This window comes from Mauremys reevesii, linkage group 6 (assembly GCF_016161935.1).
Source record: "Mauremys reevesii isolate NIE-2019 linkage group 6, ASM1616193v1, whole genome shotgun sequence".
In the NCBI taxonomy this organism is placed as follows: domain Eukaryota; kingdom Metazoa; phylum Chordata; order Testudines; family Geoemydidae; genus Mauremys; species Mauremys reevesii.
Genome location: NC_052628.1, coordinates 84483724 through 84503028, shown reverse-complemented (window position 1 = coordinate 84503028; position 19305 = coordinate 84483724). Strand labels below are relative to the sequence as shown.

At 37.2% G+C, this 19305-nt stretch overlaps 1 protein-coding gene across 3 annotated transcripts in view; it reads left to right on the top strand.

Annotated features, from left to right (window-relative positions):
* The window catches only part of DAPK1 (death associated protein kinase 1), a 125721-nt gene extending 106950 nt beyond the window's left edge, over positions 1 to 18771 (top strand). For all 3 annotated transcript variants that reach the window (XM_039544075.1, XM_039544076.1, XM_039544077.1), the window contains exons 20-26: positions 1440 to 1662; positions 6942 to 7130; positions 8413 to 8610; positions 11050 to 11188; positions 12384 to 12504; positions 15359 to 15547; positions 17335 to 18771. In XM_039544075.1, the coding sequence (XP_039400009.1) occupies positions 1440 to 1662; positions 6942 to 7130; positions 8413 to 8610; positions 11050 to 11188; positions 12384 to 12504; positions 15359 to 15547; positions 17335 to 18567 (2292 nt within the window). In that variant the 3' untranslated portion in view covers positions 18568 to 18771. The remainder of the gene's footprint in view (positions 1 to 1439; positions 1663 to 6941; positions 7131 to 8412; positions 8611 to 11049; positions 11189 to 12383; positions 12505 to 15358; positions 15548 to 17334) is intronic.
* Positions 18772 to 19305: the final 534 nt, after the last annotated feature.

Here is a 19305-nt window from a genome sequence, read left to right as displayed (position 1 = left end):
GGCTTGTGCTACAGCACTAAAAATAGCAGTGTAGATGTTCCCTCTAAGGCCCATTCCCCTCTCCAGGTTTCAGAGTCTGAGCTCCAGCCTAACTGGGAACATCTACACTACTAGTTTTAGTGCCCTAGTGTGAGCCCAGATCTGTAGATCCAGGCTCTGAATCTCACTGTTGTGGGAGGTTTTTTGCTGTGTAGATGTACCCACTGAGGCTTGATCTACATATAAAATTCAGGTCAACGTAGCTCTGGCATCACGGATGTGAAAAATCCACACTCTTGAGTGCCACAGCTCTGCCAGCCTAAGCCCCCATGTAGAGGGAGCTAGGTCAACGGAAGAATGCTCCATCGCTTGGGGAGGCGGTGTGCTTACAGCAATGGCTATAGGCTGTCTGCACCACAGGATTATGCCAGCATAGCTACAGCACGGTAGCTGTGCCGCTATCGTCCCCGTAGTGTAGACGTGGACTGTGGTTCTTAGTTTCCCCTCTACCCTTCCTCTCAATATTTGGGGCAAAATGATTCCACTGCAGTGATGTTGCACCAAAAACTATAGATATAATTAGGGCTTATTGGAATCTATTCTCTTCTGAACAGTTCTAGGGCTCATTTTTTTAGTTTCGTCTCTTCATGTAATAGCTAAGCCACATTTTACTGCCGGTTCCTGGGATTTATTTTGATACAGCAGGAACAAAGTGCAGTGTTTCACCTCCCTGCCTTTCTTTGCCTCCTACTGCCCCCTAACTTTATAACAAAATAACAGAGTATCTTTTTTTATAACTCCCTTTGCAAAAAAAAAAAGTGGGTAATGAAGTTTCAAGAGAATGAGGTTCTTTAAAACTTGCTTCTGTCCCCAGAAAGTAGCACAGTACTTTACACTGCTGTTCCATATTAACAATGCTATCTGAATTATGTGACTTAAATAAAAACTTTCAAGTGCCTTTCACCCAGTTTTATTTGAATTAAATTGCTGCAAGTTTGTATTTTTCAGTAATGCTCAAAAATAATTCTGCTTGTTCTAGAACAGCTGAAGTTAGTGCTGATCAAGCATGTTGGGTCTCTTCTATTCATGTCATAGAATCATAGATTATTAGGGTTGGAAGGGACCTCAAGAGATCATCTAGTCCAACCCCCTGCTCGAAGCAGGACCAATCCCCAATACCCTAAATGGCCCCCCCAAGGATAGAACTCACAACCCTGGGTTTAGTAGGCCAATGCTCAAACCACTGAGCTATCCCTCCCCCCGTTTTAAGGATAGCAAATAAATTGATTCAGAACATAAAGAGGAACATTGCTAAATCCCTCCAATACACTTTGTTCAGGACAATGTATCCCAGAGTATTTTCAAACTGTGCTTAAACTGAAAATACAGCTTTTAGGCTTCTTACTGGGATATTTTTCTGCATGGTAGTAGATCTAATTTCTGCATTTTGTTTGATTTAGGATACACATAGAGGACTTTTTATCCAACAGCTTAGACCTACTCAAAACCCACAGCCAAGAATAAAACTTAAGCTGTTTGGACACTCAGGATCTGGAAAAACTACTCTAGTGGAATCTCTCAAGTGTGGTCTAATAAGGAGCTTTTTTAGAAGACGAAGACCAAGGCTTTCCTCCACAAACTCAACTAGATTCCCACCTTCACCCTTGTCTACCAAACCATCAGGTATCACTTTAAGGCTTCTGGTTTTATAGCATTTAAAGTAAGCAAATAATTATTTCTATCTTAGTGTTTATAACATATGTGAAGCACTGTTGGCTTGATCTCTAAAAGTAAAGATTAGGAGACTGGGTCTTAGGAAACCAAAGCAGAGAAATGGTTTTTAATGTTGGTGCCTGCGCAGAAGGGTGTGAAAGATACAAGATTAGCCAGAGAAACTTTTATTGCATCAGTAGAGGACCTGACCACTTGTCACAACTATTTTGCAAAAAAATTCCCGATGTAAAGGTGTTTAAATCTGTGTCGTGACCAAATTTTATATTTTGGCAACATGTAATTGGTCATCTCTGGCCAACAAACAGTATCATATTTCACTGAAAATATCTACTTCCAGTCCTAAACTGTTTGTGTGATATTCAACAACTGCTGCATTCTACCCTAGAAGTGGCTGTACTAAAGTAATAAGTGAATTAATCCCTGTTTCTCTCTCATCTAACAAAGAGGTATTGCGTGTGGGAGGTTGTTGGGGGTTAAAAGCTTTTTGAGGTTCTTGGATGAAAGGATGCTGTAGAAGTGTTATTTTATCTATTAGATAAGCTTTGTTTTTAAGTTGGTTCATAATTAATTGCATAATCATAAATAATTATGTGTTTATCACTTATTATAATTTTTAGGTAATACCTGAACATATTAGGTAAAAGTACCGGTATATAGTAACAGCTTTCATCTTTGCTCAACCTTCAGTCAATTTATTCCAAGGATAGGAACTCTGGTGAAAGAACAGACCAAAAGGTTTCTGGCACAAAGATATAATATATGGATGGTCAATGAATCACTGAAAGAGGCTTTCACATATTACACAGGAATTACTTAATGAGAGTGGAACGGAAATAGATAAGAAATTCTCTGTTCCATTCATCTCAATTTATAGGCCCTTGCACAAGGAGATTAAACTATGTATCAAGAAATACAGGCGTGTATCTACTGGAGCTAGCACAGGAAGAAGGGGGTTGGGTTTTTGTTTTTCCTTTTTTTTTAAATGTTAGAAACCAGTGGGAATAAGTTTTCAAGATCAGACACGGTCATATGAACAAGAGAAATACGGGCCTAGGATTTTTTGAACATATCACCACAGGCTACTGCATACAAAAACTCAGTCCCATGTAACCATATGAAGTAAGGAAAAATCTTTTTAATTTTTTTTTTTAACTACCCCAGTTCTGGAAGAAATTGCTTCATTTTATATACCGTACTATGTACTCAGTATTGCCTTAAGTAAAAACCTAAGAATGACCTTACTGGGTCAAACCTAGCCTAGTATCTAGCCTAGTATTCTATCTTCTGACAGTGGACAGTGCCAGGTGCCTCAGAGGGAAAGAACAGAATAGGGCTATCATCGAGTGATCCATCCCCTCTCATCCAGTCCCAGCTTCTGGCAGTCAGAGGCAGACAGCGTGTGGGGTTCCATCCACAACCATTTTAGCTAATAGCCATTGCTGGTCCTATCTTACGTGAACTTATCGAATTCTTTTTTGAACCCAGTTCTACTTTTGGCCTTCACAGCATCCCCTGACAACAAGTCCCACAGGTGGACTGTGTGTTACATGAAGAAGCACTTCCTTATGTTTGTTTTAAACCAGCATATTGACCCCTAGTTCTCTTGTTATGTGAAGGGGTGAGTAACACTTCCCCCACACCATTCATGATTTTATAGACCCTTAGTCATCTCTTTTTTGAGCTAAACAGTCCCAGTCTTTTTAATCTCGCCTCATATGGAAACTGTTCCATACCCCAATCATTTTTGTTGCCCTTCTCTGTACTTTTTCCAATTCTAATCTATCTTTTTGAAATGGGGCAATCTGAACTGCATGCAGTACTTAAGGGGTGGGCATACCATGGATTATGTAGTGGCATTATGATGTTTTTGGGTTTATTATCTATCCCTTCCCTAATGTTCCTAATGGTCTGTTAGCAATGTGAGGTTTTTGGGGGTTTTTTTGATTGCCACTGCACCTTGAGTGGATGTTTTCAGAGAATGATACACAGTAAGTCCAAAATCTTTCTTGAGTGATAACAATTCATTTAGATCCCATCATTTCTGTATGTATAGTTGGGATTATGTTTTCCAATGTACATTACTTTTCACTTATCAACACTGAATTTCATTTACTATTTTGTTGCCCACTCACTCAGTTTTGTGAGATTCCTTTGTAACTCTTTACAGTCAGCTTTGGACTTAACTATCTTCAAACTTTGCCACCTCACTGTTCACCACCTTTTCCAGATCATTTATGAATATGTTGAACAGCACAGGTCACAGTACCGATTTGGGGGGAGGGCACTATTTATCTTCCTCCACTGTGAAAACTGACCATTTATTCCACTTGTTTCCTATCTTTTTAAGCAGTTACTGATCCATGAGATACCTTCCCTCTTATGCCATGACTGCTTACTTTTCAGCCTTGGTGTGGGACTTTGTCAAAGGGTCTCTGAAAGTCCAAGTACATTGTATCAAATGGATCACCCTTGTCCACATGCTTGTTGACCCCCTCAAAGAATTCTAGTAGATTTCCCCTTACAAAAGCTATGTTGATACTTCCCAAACATATAGTGTTCATCCATGTGTCTGATAATTCTATAGTTTCAACAAGTTTGCCTGGTACTAAAATTAGGCTTACTGGTATGTAATTGCCAGGATTGCCTCTGGAGCTGTTTTTTTTTTTTAAATAAGGTGTTATGTTAGTTACCCTTTAGTCATATGGTACTGAGGCTGCTTTAAGTGATAGGTTACATACCACAGTTAGTAGTTCTGTAATTTCAAGTGTGTGTTCCTCAGAACTCTTGAGTGAATACCATCTGGTCCTGGTGACTTATTACTATTTAATTTATCAATTTATTCCAAAACCTCCTCTATTGATATCTCCATCTGGGACAGTTCCTCAGATTTGTCACCTAAAAAGAATGGCTCAGGTTTGGGAATCTCCCTCACCACCTCTGCAGTGAAGACCAATGCAAAGAATTAATTTAGCTTTTCTGCAATGGCCTTATCATCCTTGTGTGCTCCTTTAGCACCTCAGTCATCTAGTGGCCTCACTGATTGTTTGGCAGGCTTTCTGCTTCTGATGTATTTTAAAACATGTTTGCTTTAGTTTTTTGTAGTGTCTTTTGCTAGTTGCTCTTCAAATTCTTTTTTGGTTTACGTAATTATACTAGATTTGCCAGCGTTTGTGCTCCTTTCAATTTTCCTCAGTAGGATTTGACTTCCAGATTTTGAAGGATGTCTTTGTGCTTCTAATCACCTCTTTTACTTTGCTATATAGCCGTGGTGGCTCTTTTTTTTTTTCTTCTTTTTTCATTTGGAGGTATACATTTAGTTTGTCTGTATTATGGTGTTTTTAAATAGTTTCCATGCAGCTTGCAGGCATTTCACTATTGTGACTGTTCCTTTTAATTTCCATGTAATTAGCTTCCTTATTTTTATGTAGTTCTACTTTTTGAAGTTAAATGCTACTGTGGCAGGTTTCTTTGGTATTTTCCCTTCTACAAGAATGTTCAATTTAATTACATTATGGTCACTTTTAGCATTAATTACATTAAGTGCTGCTCATTAGATGCCTAATACATTTTGTGTGTGTATAATATATACACATGCACATGCTGTATGAGGCATCAGATGAGCACCACTTAAAGCAATACATAATACTGTATGCAAAAAGAAGTAAGCTTATAATTACTGTAAAAAAAAAATGAATTTCCTGACTTTATACACAAAAAATATACAACCGTAATGTTGGGCTAACATTGTTTCATTTTAATCTGTGCTCAGTCTTCTAAGCACTTTTAGAGTCCTGGGGTTTTTTGGTTTGGTTTGGGTTTTTTTGGTTGAAAAGTATTAAATAAATGTACATTGTTGTTACCACTAATATTTGAGGTAGGAAAAAAGCCTCATGAACTGATGGATGCTTAAAGTAGTTTAACACTATAATGTGCATCTGATTATGTGTTTTGTTATATAACTCATTAAAAGCTTGTGTTTATCAAGTATTTACATGAACACTCTGAAAATCTATATATAAGTGGCAAATGTATAGTGATTCTTATACGGCTGAGTTGTCACACACACACACACACAACTTGTTTCCATATTAAAATCTGTATATCATAATGGTAACTTCAGTATCTGGTGAAGGGATGAAGAATTTTTGATATGTCTAATAGAGGGGGATGGCTGATGATAAAGACTACTCTGTGATTGCTTTTCTCTTTCTGGGCTGATCTTTCAGAATCTAACTTGCTTTACACAGAGATTTTGTACCCCTATAACTAGGGGAGGAGGGTGATTTTTTTAAAAATCAAAATAATTAAGCCATACAACCCCCACTGTAGATGCCGTTATATCAGTATAAACGTATACAGGTATAGCTTATAGCTGTACAGGAATAGCTATACCAATATAAAGCACCTTTTATACAGCTATAAATATGGCCACATGAGGGAGTTGTAGTGCTTTAATAATGCCAAATTAAAGCAATACAACTTTTGTGTATAGACAAGCTCTAACAGATGAACCCTCATTTTCACAAACTGTTCTGTCACTTCCATTATTTTGACCCCACCTGTGTGTCTTTTAGGGGCTAACAGTGCTATAAGGGGAACCTAGAATTTGCCCTTTCACACCATTAAACCTTACCTCTAGCACATCATTACTTTTATCATTGGGTAATATAGAAACTAAAATACTTGCCCAACCTGTCGGTATTCTTAAGACCAAGCACATTAGAAATTGTCTAATAGTTATTGAAAACCTGAACATATCTCTAACTTGGGGAAAAATCTCAGCACAGAGAGAAACTGGGGAAGGTCTCTTGAACGATGTGAATCAGACACATTATACTTTACCGCTGTTCTCTTGTTTTTTGTCTTCCTTATTCCCACCTCTTTGTGTGCTTGCTTTCTTACACTTCCATGGTTCTCAATATCTTCCTCTTCCTTTTCTCTCCTCTCTCTCATCCCCTTCTTTTAAAGCCTATTATGCATAATTCAATCTCTCAGAAAGAGCCATTTTGCCAAGACACGGTATTCTAAGGTACCGAATCAGCTCGAATGAGAGATATTTTCTGGTTCTGAATCTTGGGCACAAACATTTTTCACAGCTACCTGGGTACCTCAGATATCCTGGGTGAAGAACAGATCTTTTTAAATCAAATTTTATGCCCAGCATGTTATTTTGAAATAATCTGTTTATAAACTCTTCATGGTTTGTAATATTCTTTTTCATGACTCAGTTTCAGTGAGCATTACAAATCTTTACCCTGGCTGTGAAAATGTTAGCGTGAGAAGTCGAAGCATGATGTTTGAGCCAGGCCTTACCAAAGGGGTGCTAGAAGTATTCGTATCACCATCTCACCATTCTCACTGCTCTGCAGATGACCAGTCTACGAAGGCCATCGACATTCAAAATGCCTACTTGAATGGTAATGAATTAATTGAATTAATGTGTGTTGATTCTATGTGACTGACATTGGCTTTACTTGTTTTAAATATTTGAATTTGAAATCTACTTTAAGCATTACCCTGAACACATCCACTAGTTCAATGTGCATATCTTTTTAAAACAGAGATTAAACCTACATAAAGCCCTGTGAATTTAAATACATTATAAAGGCACCACATACATTGACGAGGTTGTGTATCATTTATAGGTACTTTTTTTTTTAACCACTGATCACAAAGGGTCTTGGACCAGGAGTGACCCTTTATTACTTGTATGTGCATGGTGCTTTGTGGGTGCATAGTCATTAGACCTGGTCCTTGCCACAAAGACCTTGCATGTGCAACTCTGTTTTTATTCGTCATCTTGTCCTATTGTAGATGACCTGATCTTCCCTCAAGTGAAACTCAAAACAGGGCTAATGTTTTGCCTACCATATCAATTGTTCCAGGGTCAAATGGGGCTTAAGCTTTTAATCTTGGGTCGGGGAATATATTTATAAATGCAACTTGACACATAATCAACACTTGTTATTAGTGCAGTTATTTTCTTTCAGCACAATCATGTAACAGATTTAGAGCTGTACTGCAGACTGTCAGTAGAAACTATTCCATTGTAAAGATTCACAGCATAGTTGATGCTTCCAATTTTTTATTTTTTCTAGAGTATTTATAAAATCATTTTATTACTTTATAAAATAATTACTAAGTAAAGATGGTACAAGTGAATATGCTTTCAGACAGATTAAGAGAAACACTGTGAGAAGCTAACACATCTTTCATCGACAACAAAAATAGATGACAGAAAACAGCACACCATGGCTAGTGTTCTTAAGTGGTAATTAGGATTAAGAGGTGATTCTTAAAGCCCACTCTGATTTGGCAGTAGTTTTTCAGTTTTACAAACCAAATTGGACTGTTTTCTGAATAACCTTTTATCTTAAGTTTTTGATACCAGATACTATACGTCACAAAGAAGTAACTGGAGAAATGTTTAGTTGCGTTTTCCGGGGCAAGAGAAGGAATGGCAGCTGTTATTTCTGTAATGTTGTCTAGTGCTCTGTTTTGTTTTCTGAAGGATTTAATATCCATCATTTCTGTAGAAAGCCAGGGCTCATTTAATCTGTAATGCACAGTGTCTATGACTCCTGGACACTTACATTTGGTTTCCAGATGTCAGCCCTGGAAAAACTTTGCCTCCAATATTAAAATAACAGAGCTCTTTAAAGAAGTTTGACCTGTTTATCACTCTGTCCCCTTTTACAGGAATTGGTGATTTCAGCGTGTGGGAATTCTCTGGGAATCCTGTATATTTCTGCTGTTACGATTATTTTGCTGCAAATGATCCCACCACAATTCATATCGTGCTTTTCAGTCTTGAAGAACCTTATGAAATCCAGTTAAACCAAGTGACCTTTTGGCTTAATTTCCTGAAATCACTGGTCCCAGTTGAGGAACCCATAGGTATGCCATGCTGTGTGTCTATATGCCTTCTGTGGAGGAAAGAAAAAACTTTGTGTTTCCCTGTAACTTTGTTGAGTCCTGTTGTGTGTTCATCTTATTGAAATCAGCTTTAAACAAAGTTCAGTACAGAGGTTCACAGCAGAGGGTCTAAACAGGGCCATAAGTACTTAACCCTACTAAAATTGTTTAGGTTGTGCTTAAATAGCGTTGAGAGCCTTTCGTGGTTCCTGAATTTCTCCCTAACCCCTTAAACTGAAGTTTTCATATCAAAGAACTACTTTGACATTCTTGTGTACTGTCTGTCTACATACAGGCTCCAAGTACACTGGGTCTTTAAAGCAAGTTTGGAAACATTGCTTAAATTCTGTTTAAACCCAACCCCAGCTAAATTGGTTTCCAGCACTAGCTGGGTTGGCCAGTGTGGATGGGTCTAAATCATGTTAGAATTGTGTTTTAAAACTCTGCTGACTTTCTGCATGTGCTGCTCAGACTTGTTTAGCTGGAACTATATTTAGACTTTAAATGAGTTTAACTCCTTTTAAGTGTTGGTGTGGATGGAGTCCAATATTTGTAGTGAATTTTGCTTGACGTCTGCTAAGGCTTTGTTCGGTTTTTAAATGAGATCTCTGGTTTTAATACTCTAGCTGGTTATGCTGTTTGGAATTGCTTGCAAGTCAAACCAATTGATTTAATCACTATATTTTTTTAAAAGATTAAGGTCACCTATTCTTGGTTTATACCAATTTATTTAGCTTTTATTGCAGTGGAGCATTCATTCACGCACCCTGACAGTTTGATGGAAGAACCAAGTCCATGGATCTGTCTTGGCTTCATCAACCAAAACTCTGGTCAAGCCAGTGGATACGATTAGACATGTATGGAAAAAGAAAACCCGTGAAGTGATTAAATCACTGTGTAATCGCCTGGCAGGCATATCAAAATATTTATTTAGAGCTGAATGTTTCCTGCATCCTACTGATATTTTGGCTAATATTAAATGCATTATATCAGAGCCCAGGTGATATTCTATATTCCTTATTTATGAACTCAGTACAGGTCTATGTTAGTTTGACTTCCTCCAGTTCAGACACACACATGCCTTTCAGTTTAATTTTGAGTTTTAAAAAAAAAAAAAAAGTTAAAAATAAGCATGTCCAGATCCAGCTGGTATGCAAGTAGTTGTGTAATAGAGAAAATAATGACTCAGGAGCTTGCCAAAAATTAATACTGAAGCTTTGTTATTTTATTTAATATTTCTGCAGTTGCTAGAATCCAAATTTGATTCAGCCAAATATAGAACTGAACTTTGTCAGTTCTTCTTGCAAAATGATTAGCAATATTTAAATAGTTATGTCAGTTCAACTATAGTAAAGTAACTAATAAAGTTGTTCAACTTGACCTTACTGCTAATAGTTTATAAGAAATCCTTACACTTTGTTAGGATAGTTGATTAGTATACTATCCTAACAAAGTATGTTAACAGACATCTTAAAGCTTTGGAATAGTTTCCTAGCCAATTCCACTAGGTCCTTCATAAAAAGCCAGAAAACAGAGTGCTGGCTGCATAGTAGTACACTGCTTCGCAGGCCACAGAACACTAATTTTGAATCACTAGACATATAAAAGGGTATTTTTTGTGTGGCTTAAACATAATGGATCAAATTCTGGAGACTTTATTCAGTCTTCACTCAGGCAAAACTGTTGAAGTTAGTTGAGGCTTTGAAGTAAAGACCACAGAATATGACACATTTTGTAAAACTTGACCAACAGTCTATTCTTTTCTGGATAGTATATTAGAGAGCAGGCTGTATAAATGTGTGTTACGTACTATCACCTCATTCATATGCCGTTTGTATCTTTCTCTTTTTCTCATTCTTTTCATGGTATCTCCCAGGCTTTCCTACTTAACTCTCTCACCTAAATGAGAGTTCATTGTGTGTGTAAGTACTGTACAATTGCATTCATACCACAGTATGAATGTTGTAGATCATTTGTGTTCTGCTTACAGTCATCTAACTCGCATCCTGTAGTACTAAAGACCATCCAAAGAATTACCAAGAATCTTTGCAAGTAGTTGCTATTACTGACTTAAATGTCATTCCCAAAATGGTTTCATAGTTTGTAGCTGATTTGTTAGTGTTGTTAGTGATAGTTATCACGTTAAAAGAAAAGAAATAAAGCCATATAGTATTAGTATTTTTAACATTATTTGAAAGGGCAAGCCATCCATATTTATGGGCTATAAACAAAATCACATCAACAAAACAGTCCTTAAATTACACACACAAGTGTGTAGATTATTTTTTTAAGATGGCAAGTGTACTCACACAAGCGACCAGAATGTCAGGAACATAAAATTCATCTTTGCCTTATGGTACAGTAAAAGCACTTTTCCTGAAATTGTTGTACTCTGGGTGTGTATTTTTCTTTCTCATGAAGCATTTGGTGGAAGGCTGAAAAATCCATTGCATGTTGTCCTGGTGGCCACCCATGCTGACATTGTGAACCTTCCTCGCCCTGTTGGAGGAGAATTTGGATATGACAAAGACATGTCATTGCTGAAAGAAATCAGAAACAGGTGAGAAGAGGAGCAATGCATTTTTCTAAAATTTATATACAGTATTAAAACGTGGAAATGCCAAAGCTGGTGGTTGATTTGAGGTGTTCAATATTATTTACAAAATAACATTCATTGATCTCTGTGGGAGCAAAGAAAATCCAGTACTTTGCTTTGGTTGCTGCTTTATATTGAAAATGGTCTTGCAATATAGTTTTTGTGCAAAAATGGTAAACACTTGATGGTTTTAAAATGAGTAGGTTGCCTCACACCTTTATGTTTAAGTATTGTAGGTGACTTTATTTATCAATGCTCCAATACCGACACAATGGAGTTTCATCCTTTAAATTATTATTAAGATATCTAGTATACAAAAATCACACAGATGTATTGTATATACAGTTTTCTAAAGAGCTGCATGGCAATATGAACGAAAAAGAAAATGAACCAACAAGTGTCTCTAGATGTTGGAAAGTCCTAATGCCAACCACTATGAATTGCAGAGAGAATAGCACTGGTTTTCAGAATTAGCTATTTTCACAGACTAGTCTTCCAAGACCAACTATACACAATTCACAGCAATACCATGGTATGGGGAACCATTCAGGTCTTCTGAGTAGAGGATGCAAGGAAAGAGTCTAGGGCTATATTCCCCAGATTTCTAGTATTACTGTGTTAGGGCAATATCCTGATGTACTGAAATTGAACAATAAATACCTGTGTATAATCCTTGGAGTTTCAGTCAATAAACACATCTCATTGCTATGCTTGTAAAAGCAAATATAAATGTGGAAGTATTTCAGATAAGAACCACCAAGTGAGCTGAACTCATTAAAAACAAAGAATTCCTGTAACTTTTATAGCAGTACATATAGCCAGTATGTCTACTTGACTTTGCTGTAATTCCCTTTATATAATGTGTGTGGAGGCCTTTTTTCCAGTGCTTACATGAAAGAGTAACTTTTACTTTCAACAATTCTGTTTATCTTGAATAAAATATTAGTTACTAATATACTATGTTTTGCTTTTAGTATTGTGCATCATATTCAGTATTTAACTTTTTACTATTCTTGTTCACTCCATTTGTCATGATTCCCTTAAAGCGAAAGAAAAAATTGTTACACAATTTAAAACAAATTTACAGTTGGGTAAATTAAAATAAAATTTGGTGTGGGCCTAGAAATTAATAAATAAGTACTGTCTGTTTCTCTCCTAGGTTTGGAAATGATCTCCAAATTTTGGACAAGTTATTTGTTTTGGATGCCGGAGCATCTGGCTCTAAAGATATGAAGCTTCTTCGAAATCACCTACAGGAATTAAGAAGCCAGATCATTTCTGTGAGTAGTTCACTGAAGGCCTAGGCTGGGCTAACTCTATGTGAAATTCTGGTTTTGCAGGAAACTTGCATGGGGATGTTATTACAAGCCTCTTGCTTCTTAGGCGTCAGAGGCTGGGCACATACATCATGGAGTTCAGGAAGAATAGGTGCAGTTTCTTTATTTGAACACTCTCTGGTGGCTTAATTCAGAGGCACTTTCAGTTGATAATGAGCCTAGAAACACTCGGGTTTGAAGGAAATAGGAAGAAAGCATTTTTTCTTGTCTTCAAAGGGACACTGTTAGGTCAAACTCGGCTGAAAATTAAGTTTGTAAAAATCAGTTTTTATAAAAACTATGTCCATGATTTTTTTTTAACTCCAATGGAAAAGCTTTTGCTTTTTTTTAAAACATGCCCCTGTTGTATTGCAACCCAAACATTGCAGTGTCATATCAGTGCATGTGAATCAGACAGTCTAATTGGCTAGAAATTATTGATTCTATTCTTATTGTCCAGTATGAGAGAAATGCAGAAATTCACCAAGCAATATAAATAGCAGAGAGTAAATTATATCTTTGTTTTTTATGATCAGAGGTGGGGTTTGTAAGTTGGAAGGATATTTTGTTTTTTAAATATTTTAATTTGTGTGGCTTTAAAAGGTACTTTGGACTCAATCCTGCATTGAGTAGCACAGGGGCTTATTATAATTATTAAAGTTCTTTAACCCTCTGAGTTTTTTTAATGGTTACATTTCTTTATTAACCACAGGTTTCTGATAAGCTTCACAGTCTTTACATTACCTCAGTCCTAACAGCTCAGTGCCATGTTTTCTTATTTGATAATGTCTTTAAAGCTTGCAATTCAATTACAGAACAGTTTTGCAGCCCCTTGTCCCTGAAATAAGTTGGTCTTTGTCTACACAGAGGATTTTGCTAAAGAATTCCCATTATTGCTAACACCAATTCAGTTGAATTAGTGTTAGCTTTAGTAGATGCTCTAGAGTAGGCAAGTCTCTGGAGGCTGGACCTATTTTACCAGTGTGTCAGATTTGCGTTGTACAGCAGGTTTAACAGACATGGTGATGAAAAAAGGTCCAGTTACCAGATTCCCAGTAGTGTTCGCACCAGTTCAGTTTAACCAAAGGGAAAATAATCTTAAATATCCCCAGTATAGATATGGAGAGATATAGATATGGATTCTCAGCTCCTGCTGTTACTAATGTGTGTTCCATGGGCTCCAAGAGACCCTGACCCACCAATTCCAAGTAGTGAACCATGAAGCAGTAAGCTGTACATTTTCTCAGATAATGACTGATGATTTTTAGTTACTTTGATACATTATTGTGTGTGTGATATCACAGCTGGGACAGCTGCACAAATTTGAATGATAATGGGCCAACAATTCCTTATGAAAAGCTTGTGTCCTGAATAAAGACCCTAGAGAGGTGTCATAGGAGACAGAGGATGATCTACCATAAACCACCTCCCACATTTAAAATGGTCAATCAGTGATTCCGAGTCTGTATTGATGCTTTTTTTGGTGGAGGGGAGGGGGAATAAAATGGAAGAAAATATTTGAGACTTTCAGTTTAAAGCTGTGATTTCAGTTGATAATTGACCAGCTTTATGACTTCAGTGACTCCATTTCTCTTAAAATAAATTACAGAATAATGTTATGGACACTTCCAATATTTTGCTATGCAAGTAGATTGTGTGTTACTTAAAGAACGCCAGGGCAGAACTGTTATCTGAACCAATGGAAATGTAACTTCAGAAATATGTTAATCAGATATATATTGATAATTTTCCTAGAGTCATACTCTGAAAAATATATTCACAGTTTCTAGCTAGGTAAAGGGGCAGTAGCCAAGGGATCACGTACCCAGTGGTAAACTGACCTAAATTCTACAGCAGTGTTCCCTTAGGCCTGATCTGCGCTTAAAATTTAGGCCCACATAACTACAGCACTCAGGGATATGAAAACTCCACAACCCTGAGCTGTGCCAACCTAGCTCTTGGGGTAGATACAGCTAGGTTGACAAAATAATGCTGGGGGACATGGTGTTGCTCCAGCGATGGAAAACCTCTTCTGTTGGTGAAGGCTGCATCTACACTCCAGGGTTAAACTGGCATAGCTATGGCACCGTATCTGTGCTGTTGATAATCTCTGTAGTGTAGACATGGTCTTAGTTTTGGTGGCATTCTGTTACAACAGGCTTGTAATTCCTCAACCACTTAATTTGCATTTAAAAAATTAGTTTTATTATTAATTAAATATGAACCTGTAAAATACAGTCGGCATTGTAGCATGGGTGTTATTTATTTTGATATTAAATTCAGTCTGTTTGATGCTTGCCCTAATCTCTTAGTTTTCAATTAACTACCGTTTTTTGTACTTACAACACACAACTGCATTGTAGAAGCTGGGGGGGGATGAGGCGCTATTAGTACTTCTAACACATGGGAGGTGGTTTGGGATTTCATGATAAACTCCTTAGTGGTATGTTTCTGCTAAAAGGATCAGCAGTGAAATAATTAACTGTTGATATTTTAAACGATTTTTTGGTTTCACAGTTAATCCCCAGATGAGTGGGGCAGTTGATACCACTCAAAACCATTGTTTCAGGTTGTGTGCAGATTAGGCAAGAAAGCATTTAATTGGTTCACATTAAGATTGTCTTTGTAATCATGGTGGCTAGAAATTGGTATTTAAATGAACATTTAGATTCTGGAGTACAATTTTTCATCCAGGATAGATTCTGTGGCAAATTCTGCAGCTGTCTTTGGTGGTAGCTCTTTTTAAACAATTTAACCCAGTTTTTATCAGCATAGTAGAGGTAGAACAACAAATTGACGTCCATTGTACTTTTGTTAGATTTGTCCACCTATGACTCACCTTTGTGAGAAAATGATCTCCACCCTCCCTTCTTGGAGAAAAATCAATGGACCCAACCAGCTGATGTCATTGCAGCAGTTTGTATATGATGTACAGGATCAGCTTAATCCATTAGCAAGTGAAGATGATCTACGGCATATAGCCCAGCAGCTGCACAGCATAGGAGAAGTAAGTAATTTTTATTCAAACTGCATAACTATGTAGTGACTTTACTTACATTCTGTCTTTAACATAAACAAACTCAGATTGTTGATTCTACACAGTATCCAACTGAGTTTCACCTATCTGGAGCAAAGTGTATTCTCTGCACCTTTTTAATTACTTTTTTTCTCTAATTCAGTGAAAAAATGAAGAAAATCCTAATTAGCTAGAGTGCATGAACTGTGAGTAGTTTCCAGTATAGGGATGCTGAATGGAAAATGCATCAAGCTTCTTGGAGGAATTGGTGGGTGGAGCGTGAAAGGAAATCTTGTGGAGGAGAGGAAAAAAATTTTAACCAGCACACCCAGTCTAGAAAGCCAAAGTGATTCAGCAAAATCAGAAAAAGGCACTCTTTTATTATGAAATAAAAGTGTCTGCAAAGGGAGCTATTGCAGAATAGCTATTGCAGTTTGAATTCACACCATATCTAATTCTGGAATAACTTCCTTATGTGGACAAGTCCTTAGTTGTTCATCCAGAGTGCAACTTCAATCTGAAATGTGAGTTAAAATGGCTGAATAAATTGTTTTCAGATTTGGTTAAAGAAAAGCCTTCTCTGAAGCCATCTATGCCAAATGTGTACAGACAGATACTCCTCGGATAAAAGGAGGTTGTAATAAGTGTTGGACCAGCTTTCACAGCAGCGTAGAGAAGCAATGACTGCACCATCCTGGTATCAGATTTTGTTTTTAAAATTAGAAATCTGAATCAGCAGGTTATTTCTAGCTCACATTGTTGTTTATTTAAATGAATTAAGCAGCAGAAAAAATGTCGCACAAAAATATGAAACCTGAGATTTCCAGGTAGTTCAGAATGTTCTGTTTTGACAGAATCTTGCTGTGTTCTCAGCAAAATTCCTTAATTATTCTTTCCTCAACTTCCCATTCCAAGACAACATACTCAATGCAAATCAATCCATACAGACTTCGGTTATCTTTTGTCTTATGGCTCCTGTGCTTTTCTTTAAAAGAGGAAGAGTTCTATGTTAGACTATACTCATGATAAAAGCAAATAAAATAAATATTCAGGAAAGGGATTAAATAAAATGCTGACCTTCAAATGAGATAATATCTAAAACAATTACTCATAGGCTTACTTTGCTGTAGCTACATTATTATATGTAGTGATATGGCAAAGCATTCAGTTGCTCATACTTGCATACCTGTTAGAGGCTTGTGATGCTTTCCTTGCTTGTAATGTCATTTCCTATTAATTTCAGCTATACCTCCTAACTTACATTTCTATTCTCTGTGGCTAGATTTTTGTTTTCTACCAACATTAAATTCTGTGTAATCAAATGAGTAATGCAGATAGATGCAGGTATGAACTTTGAATGTGACATCCTGGCTCTTACATATCTGGTGGCTTAAGAGTTGAATGTGAGAAACTCTGAAACCATGCCAAAAATGCTGTTCCTTTTTCAGCTGCTATCAGGGCAAATGAGGAAAAACTGCATTTTAGGCCAGAATATTTTCTATATCCATTGAAAATTGTTGGAAGTGCAGAAGATTTCTGCTAAAATAGTTTGGAAAAAATCTCAGTGAGCCATGTGTTCTGATGGCTTTATCAATAAAACAAGTCAAGAGCTGGATCCTGATTTTGTTTTAGTGCATTTCCTTCCTCTCATATTCCTATTATCTTGCTATAGTCATGAATCAATGGTGTGACTGGTGAGTCAGTAAGCCATAAGAGCAGCTCTACTGTCAACTTGTACTTCACAAAATATAATTTGTAATTTTCCTCTTTCTGAGCAGATAAACATCATGCAGAGTGAAACTGTCCAAGATGTTGTGCTCCTGGATCCTCGTTGGCTCTGTTCTAATGTCCTGGGGAAAATCCTGTCAGTGGAGAATCCCAAAGCCCTACATCATTACAGAGGTCGGTATACCATAGAGGACATCCAGCGCTTGGTATCAGACAGTGATGTGGAAGAACTGATACAGATTTTGGATGCCATGGATATCTGTGCTAGAGACCTTAGCAGTGGAGCAATGGTGGATATTCCAGCGCTGATCAAGACTGACAATCTTCACAGGTCTTGGACAGATGAGGAGGATGAGGTTCTGATTTATGGTGGTGTTAGAATTGTTCCTGTGGAACACCTTACCCCATTCCCTTGTGGAATTTTCCATAAAGTTCAAGTGAATCTGTGTCGGTGGATTCACCAACAGAATGCAGAGGGAGATGCAGATATACGTCTCTGGGTAAATGGATCAAAGATTGTGAATCGTGGGGCTGAGCTTTTAGTGTTGCTGGTCAACCATGGTCAGGGTATTGAGGTTCAAGTTAGAGGACTGGAAACAGAGAAGATCAAGTGCTGCTTGCTTCTGGATTCTGTTTGTAGTACCATTGATAACTTAATGGCCACAACATTACCAGGCCTGCTGACTGTGAAACATTATCTTAGTCCTCAGCAGCTGAGGGAACATCATGAACCAGTAATGGTCTACCAGCCTAGAGACTTCTTCCGGGCACAAAGCCAAAAGGAGACATCATTGACTAATACTATGGGTGGTTATAAAGAAAGCTTCAGCAGTATATTGTGCTTTGGATGTCTGGACATCTACTCACAGGGAGGTCTAGGAATGGATATTCATGCTTCGGATCTGAATCTTCTTACAAGGAGGAAACTTAGTCGACTTTTGGATCCACCTGATCCTATGGGAAAGGACTGGTGCCTTCTGGCTATGAACCTGGGCCTTCCTGATCTTGTTGCAAAATATAATACAAACAATGGAACTCAAAATGATTTTCTCCCAAGCCCAGTCCATGCCCTTTTGCAGGAATGGAGCAATGGCCCTGAGAGCACTGTAGGTATCCTAATGTCTAAACTGAGGGAATTAGGCCGCAGAGATGCAGCAGACTTTTTATTGAAGGCATCATCTGTATTCAAAATGAATTTAGATGCTAATGGCCAAGAGGCCTATGCTTCAAGTTGTAACAGTGGGACATCTTATAATTCAATTAGCTCAGTAGTGTCACGGTAAGAACAGAAGTTTTGCATGGACAGTATCTTTTCAAACCGCAGAAAGTATAAAAGGTACAATATGAGGTTCTAGACATACTAATTTATAAGCTTCTATATTGAAGGGTCTTTATCCTTCCCTATCACCACCTTTTATGTGAATAATCTTTCTACTTTTAACTGTGAACTGTTGCTTTTTATTTTAGCTATTAAAAGGCTGGTGTAATTCTGGTGTTTTACAATTCTATTCTGATATACAATGTGCTGCTTAATTGCCATTTTAACTGGGAAGTCTGACTTTTGGGTGATGTACTATAATGTGTTTTTTTCTTTTTTTAAAGAAATTCAGTTTTCCTAAAAGGAAAAAAAGTTGTACATTCATCCAAAATGTGTTTCTTATGCCCTGTTTCGTCTTTTCGTCGTATTTTTTGCTTAACTTTTTTACATTTGTAGGGGGAAAACAACATTTATGGTCAATTTGCTGGAAATTAACACCATATTATTTATAAATGAAAAAAGTGAGTGCCTTTTGCAGAAGAGAGTGTGGTTGAATTGAGTGATTCTGCTGAAGTTATAGGAAAATGCTACCTCTGTTTCACTGTCTGCATGCTGATCATTGCAGGTGGTGCTTGCCTTTTTTGTTTCACCTGCAGCTTTAAGACATTTGGAAAATGAGAAATTCATTATTTTACAAAGAGGTCTCGTGTTGATACTATGTGTACAAATGCATAATACTCAATCAGCTTTGATTTCAATTGAA